Source organism: Staurois parvus, unplaced genomic scaffold, assembly GCF_062004578.1.
Source record: "Staurois parvus isolate SC_StPar_1 unplaced genomic scaffold, SC_StPar_1.0 ptg000032l, whole genome shotgun sequence".
Classification (NCBI taxonomy): domain Eukaryota; kingdom Metazoa; phylum Chordata; class Amphibia; order Anura; family Ranidae; genus Staurois; species Staurois parvus.
This window is the reverse complement of record NW_028317828.1, coordinates 2,808,576-2,833,742: the sequence shown is the minus strand read 5'-3', so window position 1 is coordinate 2,833,742 and position 25,167 is coordinate 2,808,576. Positions and strand designations below refer to the sequence as shown.

Below are 25,167 nucleotides of genomic sequence, written 5' to 3'. Positions count from 1 at the left end.
TGCAACGTGGTGTGGGAAGTAATGGCACAGAGTCAGCAGCAAGAACTTGTATTGAAGGAAAGACTCAACTAAACAGACAACCCAGCGAGAGAACACCACACCAGGGAAACACTCACAGTTCCATGTAACACGGTGGATTCAGATGCACCAACAGCATCTGTCTTGGAAGGAAGAATGTGGCCTTGCCGGTCCATTCTCAATGGGGAGGCTTCCACAGAAGAATGTCATGTCCCTAACCTGTCTCTCCTCACCAGGAACCTCTCCCTCCCGCTAGTCACTTTTCCTGTCAGACAAATACTCTTTCCCTCACCTATCCACTTTGCACCAAAATCTGGGGGCCACACCTTAAAAAGACTCTACTGACCCAAGATGGTTGCTGGGAGTGGGAATCACCTGGATGCAGTGTAGCCAACTGTAATGCTGCCTCTAGGGATCAAGAAATAATAGAGAAGCCAGGCTGTACCTGACTTCCTCTCCAACTGCAGTACCGCTCCAGTCAAGCCTCACCTACAGTGGAGGAACGGACTGTATCTGCCTACAAACAGACTTGCTGGCTGGATCACCAATTGAAAATAAAAGAAAGAAAGCCTAAAAAAGGAAGCTAATAGAGCCATCACATATAAGATTTGGTATGCTGCAGTATAATAAATGATTGCTTTTGTGTTTAATACCGTTTTAATGTTGACTTTCAGTCTTACAATACTCATACTTAAGTATGAAATTAAAAAAAACAAAACAAAAAAAAAACATCCATTCTCACCTCTGTGCTACAGTATCGTTGTGATGCTGCAGCTGTCCCACATCTGTTCCATGAGTGAGAACTGAGTTATCACATGACTGCTGATCACTGAGCTCTCAGTCTGCTTGGAGCAGAGAGCAATGATTGTCAAGTGTCCTACACATGATGAGAATATTGGATGATGATCATCTGGTTTTTGTTTTTCTTTGAATGCTAGTCTCATATAAAAAATGAAAAAGTTACTGGTGTTATGAAAATTCTTGTACGACATAATACAACTTCAGAAGTGATGTAATGTGTTGTATTTGTCAGGGCAGGAGCTGTGGAATGGACAGGCAGGCCTAATGGCAGGGTCACGCACTGACTGACGACAACCACCACCCACAGACCGGAGTCCCTCAGGGCGCGGAGTCTAAGCCCCAGGCTGCCCTTCACCAGGGCCCCTGATGGTGGGGATGGACTTGACGCAGCCAGGGACCAGGTCGCGGCCCCCGAGAAACCCCAGCTGCGGTAATGGCCGCCGCCAATGGCGTATAGATGGTAGGAACCAGATAAGAAAGATAGTGTAGTCGGACAGGCCGGGTCGATAACAGCGGGACAGACAGTACAGAACGGTAGACAAGAATACACAGGTCACAAGCCGGGTTCAGCAACGGAAGGTCAGATAAAGGGATAAGGCTGAGAATAGTCTAGACAAAGCTGAGTCAGTTTCCAGGAGAGCCACGAGAGTAGAATAAGAGCTTGCAACAACACTATCAAATAGGAAACGAATGCAAAGAGCAAGTGCAGACAACAGGCTTAAATGTGCTCAACCACACCCCTCTGGGGGATGGACCGCAGAGGCCTGAAAGCATAAAAGGCTCCCACCATGCTTTCCAGAAACCCAAGATGGATGCCAGCACATGGAGCAGCATAACCTCTGAGAAAAGGTAGGACCTTGACAGTACCTCCTCCTCAAGGGCCCCTCCCCCTCCGCGGCTCAACAAAAGGCTTCTGAGGAAAGCAGGCATGAAAAGCGCGGAGGAGGGCAGGAGCTTGAACATCCGCGGAAGGAACCCAGGAACGCTCCTCGGGACCATAACCGCGCCAATGAACCAGAAACTGCACCTGACCGCTCACCAGTCGAGAATCCAGGATCCTGCTCACCTCATACTCCTCATGACCGTCAATCCGGATGGGACGGGGCCGAGGCGGAGAGGTAGTGAAGCGATTGCAGACAAGAGGCTTCAACAGGGATACATGGAAGACATTAGAGATCCGCATCCCAGGAGAAAGGGCAAGGGCATAGGCAACCAGATTCACCTTGCGGAGGATGCTAAAAGGGCCAACAAAACGGGGGGCCAGTTTGGGTGCGGGCACCCGAAGATTGAGGATGTGAGTAGACAACCACACCCGATCTCGGACCTGGTATGAAGGAGCAAGCGGCCGTCTGCGATCAGCCTGGAACTTCTGGCGCTGTGCTGAGTCCTTCAAGGACTTCTGGATCTGCCCCCGTGAAGAACGCAGGGCAGCAAGGTGGTTCTCCACAGCCGGAATGTCCTGTGGTGAGAACCTCTCAGGTAACACCGCAGGTTGGAACCCATAGTTGGCCATGAAGGGAGACATCCCTGAGGAGGAGTTGACAGCCGAGTTCCTGGCAAACTCCGCCCATGGCAGGAGATCAGCCCAATCGTCCTGATGGTCCGAGATATAGCAGCGAAGGAATTGTTCCAGGGCCTGGTTGGAACGCTCCGCAGCCCTATTGGACTGCGGGTGGTAGGCCGAAGAGAAGGAGAGCTTGATACCCAACTGGGAGCAGAAGGCGTGCCAGAACCTGGACACGAACTGACTCCCACAGTCCGAGACAATCACCCTGGGCAACCCATGCAGGCGAAAGATCTCCCTGGCAAAAACCGTGGCCAGTTTTTGCGCAGTTGGTAATTTCTTGAGCGGAACGCAGTGGCACATTTTGGAAAAACAATCAATGACCATGAGGATGACCGTATAGCCCCGAGACACAGGGAGGTCTACAATAAAATCCATGCCCAGGTGTGACCAGGGACGCTCCCCATTGGGAATGGGTTGCAGAAGGCCCAATGGAAGATGCCGTGGAGATTTATTCTGGGCACAGATCGAACATGCCGCTACATAAGAGGCGATGTCGGAACGGAGGGTTGGCCACCACCGGGTGCGCAATCCCTCAGGTACGAAACATCTACCATCCGCTCTCTCGGGAGGAGCGTCAGTTTGAGCCGCCAAAATCTGCTCCCCAAGGGGAGCAGTCAGACTGGTGCGAATGGCAGCCAGGATCTGATCCGGAGGTATGACCGAGGTTGGCTCAGAGTCCTCCCTGGACAACTCAGAGTATTGCCGCGACAATGCATCAGCCCTGACATTCTTGGAGCCAGGCAAATAGGAAACCACATAGTTGAAACGTGACAAGAACAAGGCCCATCTGGCCTGACAGGGCGTCAATCTCTTGGCCTCCGAGAGATACGTCAGGTTCTTGTGATCGGTAAGAATGAGGACCGGAACCGCGGAGCCCTCGAGCAGATGCCTCCATTCCTTGAGAGCCTGAATGATGGCCAACAACTCCCTATCTCCAATCAGAATGCAACTGCATTCTCCAGAGGAAAGCTTCCTGGAGTAGAACCCACAGGGAAATAGGGGTCCATCGGGCGACCGACGCTGAGACAGGAGAGCGCCTACTCCCGTCTCAGATGCATCAACCTCGAGGACGAAGGGCAACCCATATTTGGGATGAGACAGTATCGGAGCCAAAGCGAAGGCGGATTTCAGGGCCTCAAAAGCTATGATGGCCTCAAATGGCCACTCGTGAGGATTACTGCCCTTCTTGGTTAGGTCTGAGAGAGGCTTTGCCAGCGTGGAGAAGTTCCTGATGAACTTCCGATAATAGTCGGCGAAACCCAAAAAGCGTTGAATGGGCCGAAGACCATTGGGACGAGGCCACTGCAGAACCACCGCAACCTTCTGAGGGTCCATGGAAAATCCCACCGCAGAAATGATGTAGCCCAAAAAGGCAACCTGGGACCGGTGGAATTCACACTTCTCGAGCTTACAAAAAAGTTTGTTTTCACGTAACCGTTGCAGCACCCGCTTGACATCCTGGATATGGGACTCCATGGAGGCAGAGTAAACCAGGATGTCATCCAAGTAGACCACCATGCACTGCTGCAACAAGTCATGAAAGACATCATTTATGAACTCCTGAAAGACCGCAGGCACGTTACACAACCCGAAGGGCATCACCAGGGATTCATAGTGACCGGTTCTGGTGTTAAACGCGGTCTTCCACTAGTTCCCCTGCTTGATCCGTACGAGGTTGTACGCCGCCCTAAGGTCGAGTTTGGTAAAGACCGTTGCTCCCTTGAGGCGGTCGAACAACTCGGTAATCTATGGGATAGGGTAGGCATTCTTAATGGTGATTCGATTGAGACCCCTATAATCGATGCAAGGCCTCAATTCACCACCCTTCTTCTTTACGAAGAAACAGCCCGCTCCTGCTGGGGAAGTAGACTTACGAATGTGCCCCCGGGAAAGAGCATCCGCAACGTACTCCTCCATGGCCTGATTCTCTGCAACCGAAAGAGGATACACCCTGCCACGCGGAGGAGTGGCACTGGGTTGCAAGGGTATGGCGCAGTCGTAAGGACGATGGGGAGGTAAGGCACCAGCGCGCACCTTGTCAAACACGTCTAGGTACTCCCCATAGTCGGTGGGCAACACAGAGTCCGAGGAGGCACACAACACCTTAACCGGCCCACGGATGCACCCGGCCCCACACTGTGGAGACCACGAGAGAATCTCGACCGTTCGCCAATTAAAGGTTGGATTGTTCTTCTGGAGCCAGGGATACCCCGAAACCACGGAATAGTGCGGGGAAAAAATTACCTGAAAACAGGCCAACTCCCTGTGAACAGCCCCAATAGCTACTTCAACCTGCGGTTGCAGGGGCCTACCATCTATCGCCTCGAGACACAATGGGGTAACTCGAGCCTGCAGGGGAATGGAGTACTGGGCAGCAAACAAGCTGTCCATAAACAACCTGCCGGCCCCAGAGTCTACTAACGCCTAGGCCCTCCGCCCCAGAGAGGACAACAGTGATCAGTGGTTTATCTTTGTGGAACGCCGGGGACGAGGAAACTCCACTCAAGATCTGTCTCCGACAGGATCTCAGGTGTGAGCGTTTCCCGGACAGGACTGCCGAAAGTGCCCACCAAGGCCACAGTACAGGCAGCGACCCTCCCGACACCAAGCGGCCCGCTCCCCCACAGAAGGGCGAGCAACCCCCAGCTGCATGGGCTCACCGCCAGACAAGCCATCCCCAGGAGGCGTGGGAGGAGAGGGAGGAATGGGTGGGACAGAAAACGCAGTCGCCAGTAGGTTGGGAGGCCTCCGCAGGCGCTCCTTGAGTAAAGGCCTCTCCCTGAGCCTGGTGTCAATCAGGATTAGGAAGGAAATGAGTGCTTCCAGCTCCACAGGAAGTTCCTTGGCTGCAATCTCGTCCTTCAACGCATCAGAAAGGCCATGAGAAAAAGCAGCCACCAGGGCCTCATTGTTCCAGCCCACCTCTGCCGCCAGGGTACGAAACTCAATGGCGTACTCGGCAACGGTCTGTGAACCCTGATGCATGGACATGAGCAGCTTGGCAGCCGAGGCGGAGCGAGCCGGCACGTCGAATACCCTACGGAAGGCGTCGACAAAACCAGAAAACTCGGGAATCACCGGGTCATTCCTCTCCCATAAGATATTTGCCCAGGCCAAGGCCTTGTCTGAGAGCAGCGAGATTAGGAAGCCCACCTTTGACCTCTCAGTAGGAAAAGGTATTAACTCAAAATAAATGCCCACCTGGCTGAGGAACCCACGACACTGACTCGGCTCACCCCCAAAGCGCTTTGGGAGAGGGGCTGAACCAGTCATACCTCTGGGCACCGCGGGCGCAGTGACAGCCGCGGCGGTAGGCGCAACCGGAGCCGCAGTGGGGGCGACCACCGGAGTGACAACCGGCCTAATAGCACCAGGAGCAAGGTGCGCGGTGCGTGCAAGCAGAGTCTGCAACGCCTGAGCGAACTGACCCAACAGGAGATCCTGTTGATCAAGTCTGGCGACTAACATGGGAAGCAAAGGCGTATCTGCACCGTCAGGATTCATGGCATTTGTGTAATGTCAGGGCAGGAGCTGTGGAATGGACAGGCAGGCCTAATGGCAGGGTCACGCACCGACTGATGACAACCACCACCCACAGACCGGAGTCCCTCAGGGCGTGGAGTCTAAGCCCCAGGCTGCCCTTCACCAGGGCCCCTGATGGTGGGGATGGACTTGACGCAGCCAGGGACCAGGTCGCGGCCCCCGAGAAACCCCAGCTGCGTTAATGGTCGCCGCCAATGGCGTATAGCTGGTAGGAACCAGATAAGAAAGATAGCGTAGTCGGACAGGCCGGGTCGATAACAGCGGGACAGACAGTACAGAACGGTAGACAAGAATACACAGGTCATAAGCCAGGTTCAGCAACGGGAGGTCAGATAAAGGGATAAGGCTGAGAATAGTCTAGACAAAGCTGAGTCAGTTTCCAGGAGAGCCACGAGAGTAGAATAAGAGCTTGCAACAACACTATCAAACAGGACACGAATGCAAAGAGCAAGTGCAGACAACAGGCTTAAATGTGCTCAACCACACCCCTCTGGGGGATGGACCGCAGAGGCCTGAAAGCATAAAAGGCTCCCACCATGCTTTCCAGAAACCCAAGATGGATGCCAGCACATGGAGCAGCATAACCTCTGGGAAAAGGTAGGACCTTGACAGTATTGTATTGTAATGTATTGTTTCGTTTCTGAGCATGCGCGGTCTTGGTCACTTGATTTTGTTGGCCGAATACTAATTATACGAAAATCGTTCATTCTGGTTTCGTACGAGAAAACATTTCAGATAATTTTGCATGAACTGTCGTGATCGGCTCTCAAAAGCTGTGTAATAACGATCGGATTATTGGACGATTGCTTCGAAAGCTGTATTTTTTCATCTGATTTTGTCATCTTGTGTACTAGGCATTAGTCTCTACCTGGAGTGCTGGAGGGGTTGGGGGATTGGGGGCCGCAGTAGCTGGCTTTCACTCTCAGCTGCATGTTGAAGGGTGGAGCTAGCTGTCAAACAGGCAGCAGGATGGATCCCAACAATATTGTCAGGTTCCTTCCAGAGCCTCGAGTGGCCGGCAAAAGCCTACTATCAGCTGACTATGGGCCACAGAAGGACAAACGTAAATGGATTCCTGTTGTCCACAGGAGAAATTTGTCCAACAAGGCTTTAAGGCTTCAAAGTTGAACTCCGGAGAAATTTCAAAACTACCCTTAACCACTTGACAACCGGCTATACAGCTCATTTGTCCAGTTTTAGAAGGGCGTCCTATGATGTCCTCGCAGAATCTGCCCCCCCCCCCCCCGCGAGCCCCAGGCGGTGCATCTGGCGCTGTCTGTGATCGCTGTGTCCTACGGACACAGCTGATCACATGGCAAGGTAAAAGGCCAATCACAGCGGCCTTTTACCACACAATCAGCTGTGTCCAATGACACAGCTGATCACAAACTAAATACAGTTGCCGGTTATTGGCAGCACTTTCCTCACACTGTCACAGCCTGAGGAAAGTACTGTCGATAACCGTAAAGTGTCACATAGGACATCTGCACTGATAATCAGGGCACTGATTATCAGTGCAGCCCCAAAAGTGCCCAGCAGTGGCACCCATCAGTGCCCAGCAGTGCGACCCATTAGTGCCACCCAGCAGTGCCACCCATCAGTAATGACCAGCAGTGCCATCCATCAGTGCCAAGCAGTGCTGACAGTCAGTGTTGTCTGTCAGTGCTGTCAATCATTGCCACCAGTCAATGTCCATCAGTGCCGCCTATCAGTGGTGCATATCAGTGCAGCATCATCAGTAAATTACTGTGCAAATGTCATTCAAAGGGCAACAGCTCTGGAAGCCAAAAACTGGCCTGGGCAGGAAGGGGGTAAAAGTGCTCGGTAGACTAGTGGTTAAAACGGGGCTTCCCTAAAACTGTAAATGCTCATTTTTGTCTAGGATACCATTAAAAAGAGAAGTTTTACTTACCTTAGCCCTCCCCCCTCTCCCTATTCCCACACAAGAAGCAGCATATTTCACCTAGTCCAGGTATGTCCAAAGTCCGGCCCGCGGGCCATTTACGGCCCGGGGGTCGGGTTAATACGGCCCTCCAACAGCCCTCCCTGCTCTGTGTAATGTGGCCCTCCCTTCTATGGCAGACAGTCGTCTGCTTGAGAGCAGAGGGCAGTGCACATGCCTGACTGCGGCGCGTTTTCCCTGGTCTGTGTAAATGCGGCTGTCGCACGGCCCTCCCTTCTGTGGCAGACAGTCTTCTGCTTGAGAGCAGAGGGCAGTGCACTTGCCTGACTGCGGCGCGTTCTCCCTGGTCTGTGTAAATGCGGCTGTCGCACGGGCCTCCCTTCTGTGGCAGACAGTCTTCTGCTTGAGAGCAGTGCGCATGCGTGACTGCGCCGCGCTGGGAGCGACAGAGGGCGGTGACGTCAGGGCCGGGCTTCCAGCATGAAGTGTGTTTCTCTTCCCCTCCCAGCTGCCGAGCAGAGACTTCAGCTCCAGCTACCTTTTTCACCCTTCACATTAGTGCAGGTAAGTTTTTTTTTAATTTATTTTCAATACATTGTTAAAACTCAGCTGTCAGTTGATCTTAATGTTATGAAATGAAAAGTATGTCGTTTGCAATTAACTTGGCATAAAATAATTTATTTGCATTAAATTGTAATGGCTCAAAGAATGTTCGGAAAAATGTTCGGCCCTCCACCATGTTCACTTCATCCAATCTAGCCCTCTTTGAAAAAAGTTTGGACACCCCTGACCTAGTCAGAGAGAGCATTCAAACAACTACAATAACCAATCCAAGGTCTTATTTCCTTTTCTATGATTACAGAAAGCATACCCTTCAAATCACACCAGAGTAATGAAGCATGGTAAGGGGACCTGTATCACAGTAGACAAACACACTCATTATTATTACTAAAGCCCAGACTTTTTTTTATTTTGGATACGGTAGGACATGATTAAAATCTTAGCTTTTTTGCCATCTGTGTAGGTACAACAGGAAGTCAGATGAAAATTTCATAAAACCTTTGGGAACATTCCCATTGAAAGATTTCCCTTCTGTTCCTGTTCTGGAGACAACTCAAAATTTAGGATTCCATGCCATTTTCTGTCTTGGTGACAACAGTCAGCTGCACAAAGAGAAATAGTGAATCTCCCCTGCGGGGACGCAGCAATGAAAACCGAAAATTTTTAACTCTTTTAAACTATACCGTATCTAAAGCGTAAACTTTTTTTTAGTTATTAAATTTAATCCCGTCAAATTTTCCCTTTGTGCGCTATTCTGGAGAATTACCTTTACTTCCTGTCCCAAAGACCAAGCAGGAAGAAAGGGAAATCCTCCAAAATAAGGGTAATTCCCTTTTAAGCTGGTCGAAAAATGGACAAATTTTTGCTGGTTCCTGAATAATTTATCAAGATTCGAGCTGTGGGTGGCTCTGCTGGCACCCTCCCTTTCTATGTTCTCAATCTGAAAGCTGAAGGAGTCAGGCAGAAAACATTTTTGTTTTTTGTTTTTTAATCAGCCAAACAACGGCTGCATCCAATCAGATGTAGCCACTGTTTGGTATTCTGATGAGTGATGCCTGTACAAATTTTGCATTCTCCTTCACTTTAGTCCCAGTGACAGTGGTCACCAGGACAGAGAGGGTAAATCCCCCCCCCCATTCCCCAGCACCCTGGTACACACAGCAATAAAACCCTTCACCACTCCATCCAAAGTTGAAAAAACTTTTAGATATACTTGAAATCGCAGATACAGGTTAAAAGTTACTTTGTTATGATTCTGGCCAATGAACCACCTGTGATGACTAAGAAAGTTTGGAAAATCAATTGACTCACCCATTGCAGGCACTGGAACACACTGTCAGGTGATCCTACCTCTTCTATCTTCTATGGGGCACCTTGAAGTCCTATTGCCAACCGCCTGCTACTCCAGCATCTTGTTTCCTTCTGATGACTAATGAACTCACAGCTTCTTTCCGGTTACCTTAGAAGTCCGACTACACTTATCTCAGAGGACCATAGACTAGTTTCCCTAATGAATTCATTGACTGGTGCTAGCAAATAAATACATAAACCGTCAGACACAGGAAAACACCATTCTAGTTGTCCTTCTCTCCAGTCATCAGCCATCTCAGTCTTCCCAGCAGATTGTACATTAGAGGATTACCAGGTGCTTTGTGTGCTCTGCAGCTCTGAGCTCCGTTGCTGCTTACAGGCACATTCTGAGTATCAAACCTCTGATGGGCAGAGTGCCATGAAACCTCTGCAAAACTGCCAATAGCTGCAGCAGCAATCTTCCAGAAGGAGCTATTATCCCACTAGAACTGCAAGAAGTCATCATTCATATCCCCTACTCTGCCTAGTACAATGTTTCCTGGGTCTACCCATTGCAGCCTATCCCTACCGCTTCTTCTCTGCTGCCTTTAATGTTTTATAGATGTGTTCATTACAGACTAGCCCTGCTGCTTTTTCTCTGCTGCCCTTAATTTAAAGTTTCCTTAGTCTACCCATTGCAGCCTAGCCCTGCTGCTTCTTCACTGCTGCCCTTAAATTAACATTTCCTGGGTCTGTCTATTGCAGCCTAGCCCTGCTACTTCTCCTTTGCTGCCCTTAATTTAAAGTTTCCTGGGTTTGTCTATTGCAGCCTACCTCTGCTGCTTCTACTCTGCTTCCTTTGGTTTAAAGTTTTATGGGTATGTTCATTACAGCCTAGCCCTGCTGCTTCTTCTCTGCTGCCCTTAATTTAACATTTCCTGGGTCTGTCTATTGCAGCCTAGCTCTGCTGCTTCTCTGCTGCCCTTAATTTAAAGTTTCCTTATTCTAGCCATTGCAGCCGAGCCCTGCTGCTTCTCCTTTGCTGCCCTTAACCTCTTGCCGACCGCGCATAGCCGAATGACGGCTTCACCGCGGCCGGCCAGTTCTGAGTGGACGTCATATGACGTCCTCCCAGAACGCGCTCTCCTGCGCGCCCCAGGGGGCGCGCACCCGGCGATCTCCGTGATCGCTGTGTCCTACGGACACAGCTGATCACGTGATGTGGTAAAAGGCCAATCACAGCGGCCTTTTACCACGTGATCAGCGGTGTCCAATGACACGCTGATCACAGGGAAATGCAAGTGCCGGTTCTCGGCTGCACTTTCCTCACGCTGTCAGATCGTGAGGAAAGTACTGCCGAGAACCGGCAGTTGTCAGAGCGGGGATCGGCACCGATCATCAGGGCACTGATGATCAGTGCACTGATGAACGGTGCCCAGCAGTGACACCCGCAAGTTCCGCCCAGCAGTGCGCCCACTAGCTCCGCCCACCCGTGCCCAGCAGTACCCCCACCTGTGCCCAGCAGTGCCCCCACCTGTGCCCAGCAGTGCACCCACCTGTGCCACTCTGCAGTGCCACCTACCTGTGCCCAGAAGTGCCACCTACATGTGCCCAGCAGTGCCACCCACCTGTGCCCACCAGTGCCACCCACCTGTGCCCACCCACCAGTGCCACCCACCAGTGCAGCCCAGCAGTGCTGCCAGTCAGTGCCACCAGTCAGTGCCCAGGGGTTGTGCCAGTCAGTGCCACCAGTCAGTGCCCAGCAGTGATGCCAGTCAATGCCGTCTATCAGTACCCATAATCAGTGTCACCTATCAGTGCCGCCTATCAGTGCTGCATATCAGTGCCGCCTATCCGTGACCCCTAATTAGTGCTGTCTATCAGTGCCGCCTATCCGTGCCACCTCATTAGTACTGCCTATCAGTGCCCTTTAGTGCTGCCTATCAGTGCCCATCAGTGCCGCCTATCAGTGCCCATCAGTGCTGCCTCATCAACGCACATCAGTGAAGGAGAAAAAATACCTGTTTGAAAAATTTTATAAAAGAAACAAAAACTTTTTTTTTTTTCAAATTTTTTGCACTTTTTTTATTTATAGCGCAAAAAGTAAAGCGCCCAGTGGCGATTAAATACCACCAAAAGAAAGCTCTATTTGTGAGAAAAAAATGATCAAAATTTCATATGGGTACAATGTTGCATGATCACGCAATTGTCAATCAAAGTGCGGCAGCGCTGAAAGCTGAAAATTGGCCTGGTAAGGAAGGGGGTATAAGTGCCTCGTAGGCAAGTGGTTAATTTAATGTTTCCTGGGTCTGTCTATTGCAGCCTAGCCCTGCTGCTTCTCCTTTGCTGCCCTTAATTTAACGTATCCTGGGTCTGTCTATTGCAGCCTAGCCCTGCTACTTCTTCTTTGCTGCCCTTAATTTAACATTTCCTGGGTCTGTCTATTGCGGCCTAGCCCTGCTGCTTCTTTTCTGCTGCCCTTAATTTAAAGTTTCCTTATTCTATCCGTTGCAGCCTAGCCCTGCTTCTTCTCCTTTGCTGCCCTTAATTTAACGTTTCCTAGGTCCGTCTATTGCAGCCTAGCCCTGCTGCTTCTCCTGCTGCCCTTAATTTAACATTTCCTGGGTCTGTCCATTGCGGCCTAGCCCTGCTGCTTCTTTTCTGCTGCCCTTAATTTAAAGTTTCCTTAGTCTATCCATTGCAGCCTAGCCCTGCTTCTTCTCCTTTGCTGCCCTTAATTTAACGTTTCCTAGGTCTGTCTATTGCAGCCTAGCCCTGCTGCTAATCCTTTGCTGCCCTTAATTTAATGTTTCCTAGGTCTGTCTATTGCAGCCTAGCCCTGCTTCTTCTCTGCTGCCCTTAATTTAACGTGTCCTGGGTCTGTCTATTACAGCCTAGCCCTGCTGCTTCTCCTTTGCTGCCCTTAATTTAATGTTTCCTAGGTCTGTCTATTGCAGCCTAGCTCTGCTGCTTCTCCTTTGCTGCCCTTAATTTAACGTTTTCTAGGTCTGTCTATTGCAGCCTAGCCCTGCTATGTCTTCTTTGCTGCCCTTAATTTAACGTTTCCTGAGTCTATCCATTGCAACCTAGTCCTGCTGCTTCTTCTCTGTTGCCCTTAATTTAAAGTTTAATTGGCCTGTGTATTGCAGCGTAGCCCTGCTGCTTCTCCTATGCTGGCTTTAATTTAACTGGATCTGACCATTGCAGCCTAGCCATAATATTTCTCCTTTTGCTGCCCTTAATATAAAGTTTCCTATCTGTTGTAGCCTAGTCATTCTACTTTTGCTCTGCTGCTCTTAATTTAAAGTTTCTTAGGTTTGTCTATTGCAGTCTAGTCCTACAGCTTCTCCTTTGCTGCCTTTAATTTAATGTTTCTTTGGTCTGTCTTTTACAACCTAGCCATAATATTTCTCCTTTGCTGCCTGTTTGTTTAAAGTTTCCTGGGTCTGTCTATTGCAGCCTAGCCCTACTGCATCTCCTCTGCTGTCTTTAATTTAAAGTTTCCAGAGTCTATCAATTGTAGACTAGTCCTATTGCATCTAATCTGCTACCTTTAATTGAAGGGTCTGTTCACACAAGGCTAGCCCCACTGTGATGGTGAGATCTTAATTTAACGTTTCCTAGCTCTGTCTATTGCAGCCTGTGCTGCCTTTCATTCAAAATTTCCTGGGTCTGTTCACCCCAGGATTGCCTTACTATACTAGTGGGGTCCTTTACATCTCTTGAACTGTCCTTACGAGCCCATGTTCACTAGCTCTGTCTACCTTAGGCTAGCCTAGCTGTACTGGAGGGGTCTTTCATCTCTCCAGTGCTGTCTTTCATCCAAAGTTCCCTGGATCTGTTTTTTTCCAGGCTAGCCCTGTTCTTCTGGTAGGGTACTTTACATCTGATCTGCTGCCTTTACTTAAATGTTTTCTGGATCTGGCCACCTAGCCCTATTGCATCTCCTCTGCTGCCCTTAAAGTTCCCTGAGTTTGTTTACCCATGACCAGCTTGGTAGGAACCTTCATCTCTCCTGTTCTGCCTTTTATCCAAAGTTCCCTGGATCATTTTTCCCAGGCTAGCCCAGGCATATAGTGGTATCCTTTACATTTACTGTATTGCCTTTAATTAAACATTTTCTGGTTCCGTCCACTGCAGCTTAACCCTAGCGCATCTCTCTGTTCACCCAAGGCTAGATGTATACTGGGGAATTCTTTACATCTGCTGTGCTGCTTTGAATTTAAAGTTTCCTGGATGTGTTCTCCCCAGGTTAACCCTGCTGTATACTGGTGATATCTTGACATCCATTGTGCTGCCTTTCATACAAAGTTCCCTGGAACTGTTTTTTTTTTCCAGACTAACCCTGCTGTTCTGATGGGATACTTCACATCTCCTGTGTTGCCAATAATACAAGGTTTTCTGGGTATGTCCACCCTAGGATAGCCCTGCTGTACTGGTGGGATGCTTCATCTCTCATGTGGTGCCTTTGACGTATTCTAGGTCTATTCACCCAATGCTAGCCCTGCTGCATACTGTGGGAATCATTCACATCTCCTGTAGGGATTCTAATTGAATTCCTCTGATCTGTCCTCCCCAGGCTAGCGTTGCTGTACTGGTAGGATCATTCACATCTACTGTACTGCTTTTAGTTCAAAGTTCCCTGGATTTGTTTTTCCCAGGTTAGCCCTGCTGTACTTACTAGTGGAATCCTTCATGTCTCCTGTGGTGTCATTAATTCAAAGTTCCCTTGATCTGTCTCCCCCAGGTTAGCCCTTCTGTTCTGGTGGGATCATGTCTACTGTACTGCCTTTAATTCAAACTTCTCTGGATCTGTCCTCCCAAGGCTAGTCCTGCTGTTCTGGTAGGCTCATGTCTCCTTTACTGCCTTTAATTCAAAGTTCCCTGGATCTATCCTCCCCAGGCTAGCCCTACTGATCTGGTAGGATCATGTCTCCTGTACTGCCTTTAATTCAAAGTTCCCTGGATCTGTTCTCTCCAGGCTAGCCCTGCTGTTCTGGTAGGATCATGTCTCCTGTACTGCCTTCAATTCAAAGTTTCCTGGATCTATCCTCCCCAGGCTAGCTCTGCTGTACTTACTGGTGGGATCATTCATCCAACGTTCTCTGGATCTGTCCTCCCCAGGCCAGTCCTGCTGCTGTGGAAGGATCCTGTCCTCTCTGCAGTCCTCCAGCACAGTGTCCTGCTGCTCGCTATGTACACTCTCCATGCTGTCAGACATCTCTGCTCTCTATGATTTCCTTCATCTAACCTTTCCAGTGTCACTTTCCTGATCTGACTCCAGGACTCCCCCCCTCCCCCCTCCCTGTCCTTCTACCCCCTCCCTCTTTCGACTCTCCGTATCTCATCTCACAAACTTCTGTCTTTTCTCCATACACACATCGCCGATGTCACACCAGTTAACCCCCTCCACCCCAACGGTGCTATCTGTATGCGAGATTCCACTCATCCTCCATGCAGAATGTGTGTCAATATTTAGTGATGACACGCCGAGCGGTGTAGGTGTGGGGATCGCACAACTGTCATTGTACTGGAAGTGCGGCATCCTGTCATCCTGCGCTGAGCACTGATGGAGGGGAGCTCCCCGCACTGATGAGACCGGCGAATCTGCAGACAGCTGCCACGGGGCGGGCTCTGCCTTTGGCTCCGCCCCCCTTGGAACTGCAGTGCTGAGAAGTCAGCAGAAGTGTGTGTGCACATGGGAAGGAGTCCAGAGGGGAGAGGTAAGAGGAGGCTGAGGGGACAAAGTGAAGGAGAGAAGGGGGAGAGCAACACAAAGACAACACACAGCAAGGCTGCTGACTGGGGACAAAGGTATGCAGAGAAAACAAACATGGGGTCACCTCAGGGCAGGTTGGGAGACACGCACTGAAAGTGTGTATGGGGGGGGGGGGGGGGGCACCTATGAAGAAGACTTCTATTGTATTGTGGTCACCTATGAAGAAGACTTCTAATGTGGTCACCTATGAAGAAGACTTCTATTTTGGTCACCTATGAAGAATACTTCTATTTTGGTCACCTATGAAGAAGACTTCTATTTTGGTCACCTATGAAGAAGACTTCTATTTTGGTCACCTATGAAGAAGACTTCTATTGTGGTCACCTATGAAGAAGACTTCTTTTGTGGTCACCTACAAAGAAAGCTTCTATGGTAATCACTGCTCTTTATGTCTCTCCTGACAGAAAATGCTGGCGGGACCCCCTTGGCTCCGAGACGTCTCCTCCTATATCCATGGCCTGCGGTGTCACCGTCATTCATGGCTTTTCATCGTCATCCTGGGTGAGTGAGCTGATAAATGAGCTTTCTCTACTGCTTAGCAACAATTCCCCATCTGCGGAGGAGATGGTAGGAAAGTTACATTGTTATGCAGTTTCAGTATATTTCTATGAGGAGTGCTCTTCTATCGTTATCTCCCCAGTGATTAGCTGCACTTTGGGAATCTAAATTTAGAGAACGTGGCATTAGTAACTGACCTAAACCCCACAACACCACCACCACTATCAGCACCTCCACCTCTTTGCACACACCAGGCAAACTTAATGCCAGCCAAAAAAAGACTGCAGAGGTACTGCAGGGATAAAAGCGAGAGCCAGGGTGTGGTGATAACTATTAGGATACAGGACTATACATGATATATATAAGTGATATACTACTACAAATCACACCGTCAACACAAGATTGGATTTTCTGTCTATGACTCAGCACCAGGCACCAGTAACTGCAGGCTGAGTCAGTAACAGGCCACCACTGTCCCTTGTCATAGGGGTCCCTACCTGCATCCCATTGACCATGAGCCATCTAGTTCATGACCTTGTAATATGCTAAAATCTCTTTTCTGGTGTTGAACTATATACAAAAATCACACTAACTAATAATTAGAAACTTGATTCTTCCTGCAGACTCTGTTTTCATTAAAGTGATATTAAACCCAGGGCCGTTGTAATAGCATCATGGGCCCCTGGGCAAAGCAATGCACTGGGGCCCCTACCAGCTTGCACCAATTTATGCACCTACTCTGGAGAATTATAAAAAAGTATAAATAGTTGATATACTTAAACATATACTTATTAGTACTTTTAATAAAATCAGTTTTAAACAATAAGAAAGCATGCCATAAATCAGAGACTAATCAATCATGTGTCCTGAATTGCATTGCAATGTATGTCATTGAATAAAGTGTACATTTTGTACACTTTAAATAAAGTTTGTATGAAACAAACAACAAAAAATAAGGAGCCATGTGATGTGCTGAGTTGCGCAGCCGGGTGAATTTACCCTAAAAAAGAAAAAGAAAACAAATGCAGCCACCACATCTAAGAATTGGTAAGATGTAATATAATAAATGTTTGGTTTAATGTTTAATACCAGGTCAAAGTGTCAAAATGTCAAGATGACAAATGCTTCAGTTCTTATTGTTGCAGAATGTTTTAATAATCAAATATTTCATCCTGATTCTTTATAGCTGAAGTTTAGTTATGGCAGTTTTTACATAATTATATTGGTCCAGCATGGACATACCTGTGGGATACCTCTTGAAGCTGGAAATCACTGTGGGAAGCACCACTACTACAGTGATTTCCCCCAGTTTCCGAGTCCTATGCCGAGCAGCTACCCTGTTGCTTACTGAACACAGGAGGTCACTTGCTCAGCATGGGCGCCATTCAGAGAACACTTCATTTTCTGGATGAATGTAATGTGTTCTCTGATTAGACAGGGTGGAGATTGTGATGTTACCGCCACATCTCTCCACTTTTTCCAATCAAAGAATGCTTTGCATTCACTGACAAAATGCATAGTGCTCTTTGAATGGTCCCCTGTCAAGCGAGCAACCTCCTGTGTTCACAATGTAGCAGGGCAGCTGCTCAGCAGGAGCCTGAAAGCAAGTGAAAGTCACTGTAGCAGACGTTTTTCAGCTTCAACATGATCCCAAAGGTATGGAACATACATATTTACATTAGTCCAAGCTTAACCAGTATATCTATGTAAAAATCGCCATACCTAAAGATTTAAAAACCTGTGTACATTTAGTCCTGGTAAATATCTTAAAATCATTCCAGAATTCCCATCTGCATCGACTTCCTTTTTGCCTGTGTCTACAATTCATACTGCTCTCAGTATCTCTATTTGTAGTCATGCATTCAGATGTCTGAAGAACAGAGAGTGTAAGTGATGCTAAGGGATGAGTCTGAGTGAAAGAACACATTATTCACATCCCTTTAGAAGAGCATGTTCCGTCCTGATAGCTACTGAATGATGCAGACTTTGGCTGTGCTGATCAATTGCTTGATCACTGTTCAAGAAGCAGATCTGAGAATGTAATCAAACCACTGATGTGCAGACTGCATAGCTAAAGTGTACACCATGCAGAGTCCAAATTCTTCCCTGGATTACACACTTCTAAAAGGAGCCCAGGGATGTATTCTTTCTCTGTTGTAATCAGTAGGAAATTGATGTATTACCCCCTCCCTCATGCTGCTGGCAGTTAAAGTGGTTCTAAAATGGTTTTTTACCTTCGTGCATTCTAGCCCCCCTTATGCTCACTTGAGACTGATCCTGATCCAGCGATGTGCACGAGAGCTGAGGCTTTCTTGCTTCTCTCACTTCATTGGCTTATAGACAGCAGCAGAAGTCATTGGCTCCTGCTGCTGTCAATCACAGCCAGTGAGGAGCAAGCTGGAGGTGGGGTTGAACTGAGGATATGCAGGATAAGTAAGAAAAAATATTTTAGTAATCTTATCCAATGTTTTGTGTCAGTGAGTAATGCTCTTTGATATTACTTAATGTAATGAATATAACATTAGTGCTCATTTAACCTTTGCACTCTGCATGTCTATACAACCCTGCTTTTTATCACAACTCAACTCATCAAAGCTACAGAATGACCAAAAACAATTTTTATAATGTTGCATCGTGGAGCTTAAAAAAAAGCCCATATTGCTCTTCTAAGATATTTGCAGAACAAAAAAAATGTACATTGCTGAATTTAAAGCTGAAGTATGGTCAAAAACGATTTTTGCATATTTGCAGATTACCTTCAATGAAGTGTCATCTCTGTCTGCTGCAAGATTTGCTGAAACGTTTACAGTTTTACAGCCACACTCCTTGTCAGCTTTAAATTCAGCAATATAAATTTTTCTTTCTGCTAAAACCTCAGAAGAGGTTTATAGGCTTTTTTTGGAGCTTCATAACACTCTTTTACTGATTATGTATGCTGTAGATCTACCTAAAGTGCTACTAAACCCTGGACCCTGCATTCACTATATCTGTCTCCCACTGTACACACAACATGGAAATGCAATAATTTTAGTAAATATAAACTGCTAAATACCTTTTCTCATCAACAGTCAGAGCAGTCTTGTGACGTCTATCAGTGTCCAGCTGAGCACTGATTAAAGCTTGTAGGAGCAATTTCCATTCTCCTCTGACTGTCAAATGAGGTTGCATGACCCCTGACCATCTGTCTGGACAGCTCTGATTGGCCCTGTGCTGATCACATGCACCCTACCCCCCAAAAAAAAAAAAAAAAAAAAAAGAAAAACTCTCTAGCAATCCACATCAAACTGAGCACGTGCAGAGAGCCTTCTAGGGCTCTGTACTATCAGCTGATAGATTGAAGACTTTGAAAGAAGAGGGGGATCAGAGAAGACAGGATCAAACAGCCTTTTTACACAAGGCAGAGGTTTAGCCCCTTAGGGTCCGCAGTGAGTATAACAAGCATGCTTTACTGCATATAGAAACATAGAAAACTGATGGCATAAAAAGACCGAGTGGTCCATCAGGACTGTCCGTTTTTGTTTTTTTTGGGGGAGGCGGGTTTGTTGTTAACTTTTTTGTCTGAGTATAGATTTATGCTTGTCCCAAGCATGTTTGAATACAGACTGATTTTACTCTTGTGGGTTTAGTAACACTTTAAGTTGTTCTTTTAAAACTGAACTTTAGTAAAAACAGCTTGATAACAATTAATGTTCTTTAACAAAAGATCAAATATTCCACATTAATATTTATGCTACCAACGTTACTGTGCGTTGTAAATTGCCTTCAGCATTACTCTTGTTTTTTGTTGTTGGAGGCCACCATTTTGTTGAAGGCCAGAGGAGTCATTTCCTTAGTCTCAAACACTATGGCCCTGATTTAGTAATGTGCATAGACACATTTCCATGGGGTAAAGTCCACTTTTCATTAGAGTTCATCTACTTTTAGACTGCAAAGACATTTACTAAAAGAGTCTAACAAGTAGACTCGAAAGTGAATTTACTAACTAAGCACAATACAGAAATCAGTATAAAAAAGCAGACGTCCTAGAAGCACATCTAACAAAACGAAAAATCACAGCAGAAACATGTTCACATTTAAATTTGTTTTCCCAAATATGTGGATTTCACTTTAGCCACTTCCATACAGGGCACTTTTACCCCCTTCCTGCCCAGGCCATTTTTCAGGTTTCAGCGCTCTCACACTTTGAATGACAATTGTGCGGTCATACAACACTGTACCCAAACTAAAATGTTATCATTTTCTTCACACAACTAGAACTTTCTTTTGGTGGTATTTAACCACATGCCGCCCAGCCACTGTATAAATACGGCAGCAGGGCGGCACGGCTGGGCAAAAGCACATTTTAAAACGTGTGTTTTGTAAACAGGTAGGGGGCGCGCGCAAGGCGCGCCGCCGCCCTACCTGTCCCGCCGATCACAGCCGCGGATGTCAGACACCGGGTCACAGCCGGTCGTTACTGGCTATGTCCTGGCGATCGGCGGCAATCGCTGACAGAGCACAGCTGCAGTAGCTGTGCTTTCTGTCAGTTCCCTGACAGCTCCAGGACAAGCTGATCGGGACAGAAGAGTTTCTCTCTCCCGATCAGCGGTGTTCCCTGTAGTACACCCCCCCGCCCCCTAGTAAAACACTCCTCTCACACAGTTAACCCTTTCCCTGAAAAATAAACTTAACCCCTTCCTCCCCAGTGCCATTAGTACAGTGTCAATGTTTTTATTTTTTGCACTGATCACTGTATTGGTGTCACTGGGGATGTCAGTGACCCCAAGTCAGTACCCCCCAATGTCAGAATGTCCGCCGCAGTCCCGCCATAAGTCGCTGATCGCTGCCATAAGTCACTGATCGCCGCCATAAGTCGCTGATCGCCGCCATTATTAGTATATACAAAAAAAACTAAAAATCCCATTATCTTTCCCTCCATTTGTAAACGCTATAACTTTCACATAAACCAATTAATTTACACGTATTGGGTTTTTTTTTTAGCAAAGACATGTCACAGAATGCATTTTGGCAGAAATTTATGACTAAATTTGATTTTTAAATTTTTTTTTACTGGACCTGTTTTATAGCAAAAAGTCCAAAATATTGTTTTTTTTTCTCAAAATTGTCAGCCTTTTTTTATATAGCGCAAAAAATTAAAACCGCACAGGTTATCAAATACCACCGAAAGAAAGCTCAATTTGTGGGAAAAAAAAAGAATGTAAATTTAATTTATGTACCGTATTGCATGACCGCGCAATTGCATGACCGCGCAAAAATGGCGTAAATTGCAGTATCTATACCAGCAATGGGCAAACTACGGCCCGGCGGACCTTTTAATCCGGCCCGCGGAGAACGTGAGGGGAGCTAGGCTCCTCTCACAGTCCGCCCTGAAGACCGGTGTAGCATGAAAATCTGCCTCCTATGAGGATCTGTCCCCCTCGACGTTTCTTTGTTTCGGTTATAAAAGTTTGCAAATAAATAATTGTTCTTCATAAATTTAGGCCAAGATGTGTTCTACTACATGTCTTTGGTGAAAATAACCCAAATTAGGATGTATTATTTCATTTGTAGGAAAGTTATAGAGTTCACAAACTATGGTATAGATCTGAATATTGATCAATCCTGAAGTACTGATGGCCAATCTAATTTCTTGAGGTCCAAGAATGTCAGAACAGTACAGATATCCCCAAATGACCCCTTTTTGCAAAGTAGACAGCCCGACGTATTTCATAAGAGGCATGGCGAGTTTTTTGAAGTTGTAATTTTTTTGTCATAATTTTTCGGAAAATGAAAAAATAAAAAAAATTATTTTCACTATTTTTTTTTACATACTGTCACCAGTGCAGTACAGCGATCATCATATAACTGGCATGGCAGTGATCAGGGACACTGACTGGTGACAGTACGGAAAAAAAAAATATAATTTTTTCAAATTTTTTCTAATTTTTTTATTAGTTTTAATTTTTTATTAAATTTTTTCTCTTTTTTTAAGATCACTATGACCAAAGTAGTATAATGTTACCATAGTAACATTGTACTACTTTGGGGAAGTGATCAGTATTTTTTTTTTTTTTTCACACAATTTGCTTATAGCAAACATTTACTTTGCTATAAGCAAGCATTTACCTGAATGAAATCGAATCATTCAGGGTTATTTTTTCTGCTTAGCTGTGATTTGGCCACAGCTAATCACATGACACAGCTGGTCTGTGATTGGCCCAGCTTGTGCATGTGATCGCTGTGACCATTCACAGCTAGACACACTAGTATACATTAGATGGCATGAAAGGAAGCCATCCGATGTATACAACTGTCATGTGACCTGCTGTGATTGGTCATAGCAGGTCACATGGTACTGGAAACGGGGCCGGTACACAGATCTGTCATAGGCCGTGTCTGAGGTACATGGCCGGTGACAGATCGCACCGCAGATCGGCCCTGCGGGCGGGCGCACTGCGCATGACTGAAAGGACGCCATATGGCATCCACCCGGAGGGACGAGCTGCTCGCCGGGCCACCTTTGTGCTATTGGCCAGGCGGGAACCGGTTAAACAATATATTATATTTCAAAACATTTTTTCAATGGGTAAAAAACAGTTTAAGGGAATTCGTGACAGTCAAGAACTTTTTAGATCCTGAACTCAGCGGCCAGACTCATCCACCTTACCAACCGCTCCGTATCCGCCACCCCCCTCTGTCATTCCCTCCATTGGCTTCCGATTGCCCAACGCATTAAATTCAAACTACTAACATTGACGTACAAAGCCATTCATAACACTGCCCCAAAATACCTTACCGACCTGATACCCAAATACCACCCAACCCGTACTCTTCGCTCCTCACAAGACCTCCTACTTTCTAGCTCCCTGGTCTCCTCCTCCCACGCCCGACTGCAGGACTTCTCCAGGACTCCCCCATCCTCTGGAACTCACTACCCCAATCCATCAGACTGTCACCTACCCTCCTCACCTTTAGGCGCACCCTGAAACCCATCTCTTCAGGGAAGACTACCCCACCCTCAAATAACAGCCAATCTCCTCCACTCCTCCCACCAGTCCATCCCCCACAGCCACTTCCTCCTGTACCACTATCCCCTCCCTCCTAGATCGTAAGCTCGAAAGAGCAGAGCCCTCGAACCGCTCGTATATTGTTCTGTTACTGCATTCTCTCATGTACTGTCCCCCACGATATTGTACAGCGCTGAACAAACTTTTTGGCGCTATATAAACACTGTATAATAATAATAATAGACGCTGTTTAATAGCAAATCTCTGTGTGGAGTCCTCTGCAAGATGGCAATTGATCGTGTCTGCTGTGTTTAACAAACAGCACTATTTGTAGTATGTATGTACTACAGCAGGGTTCCCCACTGACAGCTGAATGTAAAAGAATTACCGGCAATTAAAAAAATATTTTAAAAAATGCCAAAATTAAAAAAAACGCCAAAATTTAAAAAAAGGGAGTAGAATCCCCCCCCAAAATCCATACCAGACCCTTATCCGAGCATGCAGCCAAGCAGGTCAGGAAAGGGGGGGGGGCGAGCGAGCGAGGTGAATTTCTGAGCTATAGTGAAGAAAAAAAAGGGAAAATTACATTTAAAAACCAGCACCATAATAAATAAAAAACGGCGTGGGGTCCCCCCTCCCATCCACACCAAGCCCTTCGGGTCTGGTATGTATCTTAAGGGGTAACTCCACACCAAAATGTAAAAAAAAAACAGCATGGGGTCCCCCCTCCCATCCACACCAAGCCCTTCGGGTCTGGTATGGATATTAAGGGGTAACTCCATGCCGAAAATAAATAAAAAACAGCTTGGGGTTCCCCCCAAAATCCATACCAGACCCTTATCCGAGCATGCAGCCCGGCAGGTCAGGAAAGGGGGGGGACGAGCGAGCGCCCCCCTCTCCTGAATCATACCAGGCCACATGCCCTCAACATTGGGGGGTGCTTTTGGGGCAGGGGGGGCTCCCCCCCAAAGCACCTTGTCCCCATGTTAATGGGGACAAGGGCCTCTTCCGTTAGTGGGATAATTGGTCGGCCGTTTTTCGGGATTTTGGCACATTTTGTTTATCGGTAAAGTTGGAAAAAAATTTTGCTGATCGGCCAATTTTTGAGGCAATGATCGGCAAAATCGGAAGATTTTTTTCCAAATTTACTGATAAAAAAATGTGCCAAAATCCCGAAAAATGGCCGACCAATTAACCCACTAACGGCCCGAAAATTGTCCAATTTTTTTTTCGGCTTTTTTATGGCCTGCTTTAGATGGGTCTAAAATCGGGTGAAAAAAAAATCAGCTGATTTTCGGGTCGTTAGTGGGTTAATTGGTCGGCCCTTTTTTGAGATTTTGGCACTTGTTTTTTATCAGTAAATTTGGATAAAAGATTTTGCAGATTTTAGCCGTGACCTGCAAGAAAAAGAAGAAGAAAATGAAAAATAAGAATGAAAAAAACGATAAGAAAAAGAAGAAAAAGAAAAAAAAAATGCAGGCCATAGATGTGGTGAAAACTGGACGTTTAAAAAAAACCCAAAAAACTAAACATCGGTTGTTCAATCGGTCGACGTTACCACCAATGGTAAAAACAAATCGTCCGATTTTCGCCCCGTCTACGGCCGGCAAATATAATAGCAAAGTAATTACTTCTTTCCCTGCAGACAGCTGCGCTATTATAGTTGACATTAAAAAGTATAGAGGTTGCAACATTGTATCTATTTGTATCCGAATAAAAACATCTATATCCGAAATGGATACAAATAGATACAATGTTGCATCCTCTATACTTTTTAATGTCAAATATAATAGAGGAGCTCTCTGCAGGGACAGAAGTAATGTTTCAGCTGTCATCGGGGTTTCCCACTGACAGCTGAATTTTAAATCATTTTCGTGAATTAAATAAATAATTAAAAAAACAGCATGGGCTCCCCTCTCCCATCCATACCAAGCCCTTCGGGTCTGGTATGGATATTAAGGGGTAACTCCACCCTGAAATTAAAAAAAAAAACTGCATGGAGTCCCCCCCCCAATATCCATACCAGACCCTTATCCGAGCATGCAGCCCGGCAGGTCAGGAAAGGGGGGGGGACGAGCAAGCGCCCCCCCCTCCTGAACCATACCAGGCCACATGCCCTCAACATGGAGGGGGTGCTTTGGGGCAGGGGGGCTCCCCCCCCAAAGCACTTTGTCCCCATGTTGATGGGGACAAGGGCCTCTTCCCCACAACCTTGGGGGGG

At 47.0% G+C, this 25,167-nt stretch overlaps 1 protein-coding gene and 1 long non-coding RNA gene across 11 annotated transcripts in view; one reads left to right on the top strand and one right to left on the bottom strand.

Moving 5' to 3' along the window:
* The window catches only part of LOC149470744 (uncharacterized), a 126,178-nt gene extending 111,205 nt beyond the window's left edge, over positions 1-14,973 (bottom strand). For 2 of the 9 annotated variants that reach the window (XR_016308124.1, XR_016308118.1), the window contains exon 1: positions 14,763-14,972. This is a non-coding gene — a long non-coding RNA (uncharacterized LOC149470744). Of the gene's footprint in view, positions 1-9,704; positions 10,984-14,762 lie in introns of those variants that run through there. The other 7 variants (XR_016308130.1, XR_016308134.1, XR_016308136.1 and 4 more) reach the window with 7 other exon arrangements.
* Positions 14,974-15,257: 284 nt separating this feature from the next.
* Positions 15,258-25,167, top strand: part of SCN4B (sodium voltage-gated channel beta subunit 4) — a 176,224-nt gene continuing 166,314 nt past the window's right edge. Inside the window, exons 1-2 of one of the 2 annotated variants that reach the window (XM_089660885.1) lie at positions 15,258-15,406; positions 15,867-15,963. In XM_089660885.1, coding sequence (XP_089517011.1) covers positions 15,870-15,963 — 94 coding nt within the window. In that variant the 5' untranslated portion in view covers positions 15,258-15,406; positions 15,867-15,869. Of the gene's footprint in view, positions 15,498-15,866; positions 15,964-25,167 lie in introns of both variants that reach the window. The other variant, XM_089660884.1, reaches the window with a different exon arrangement.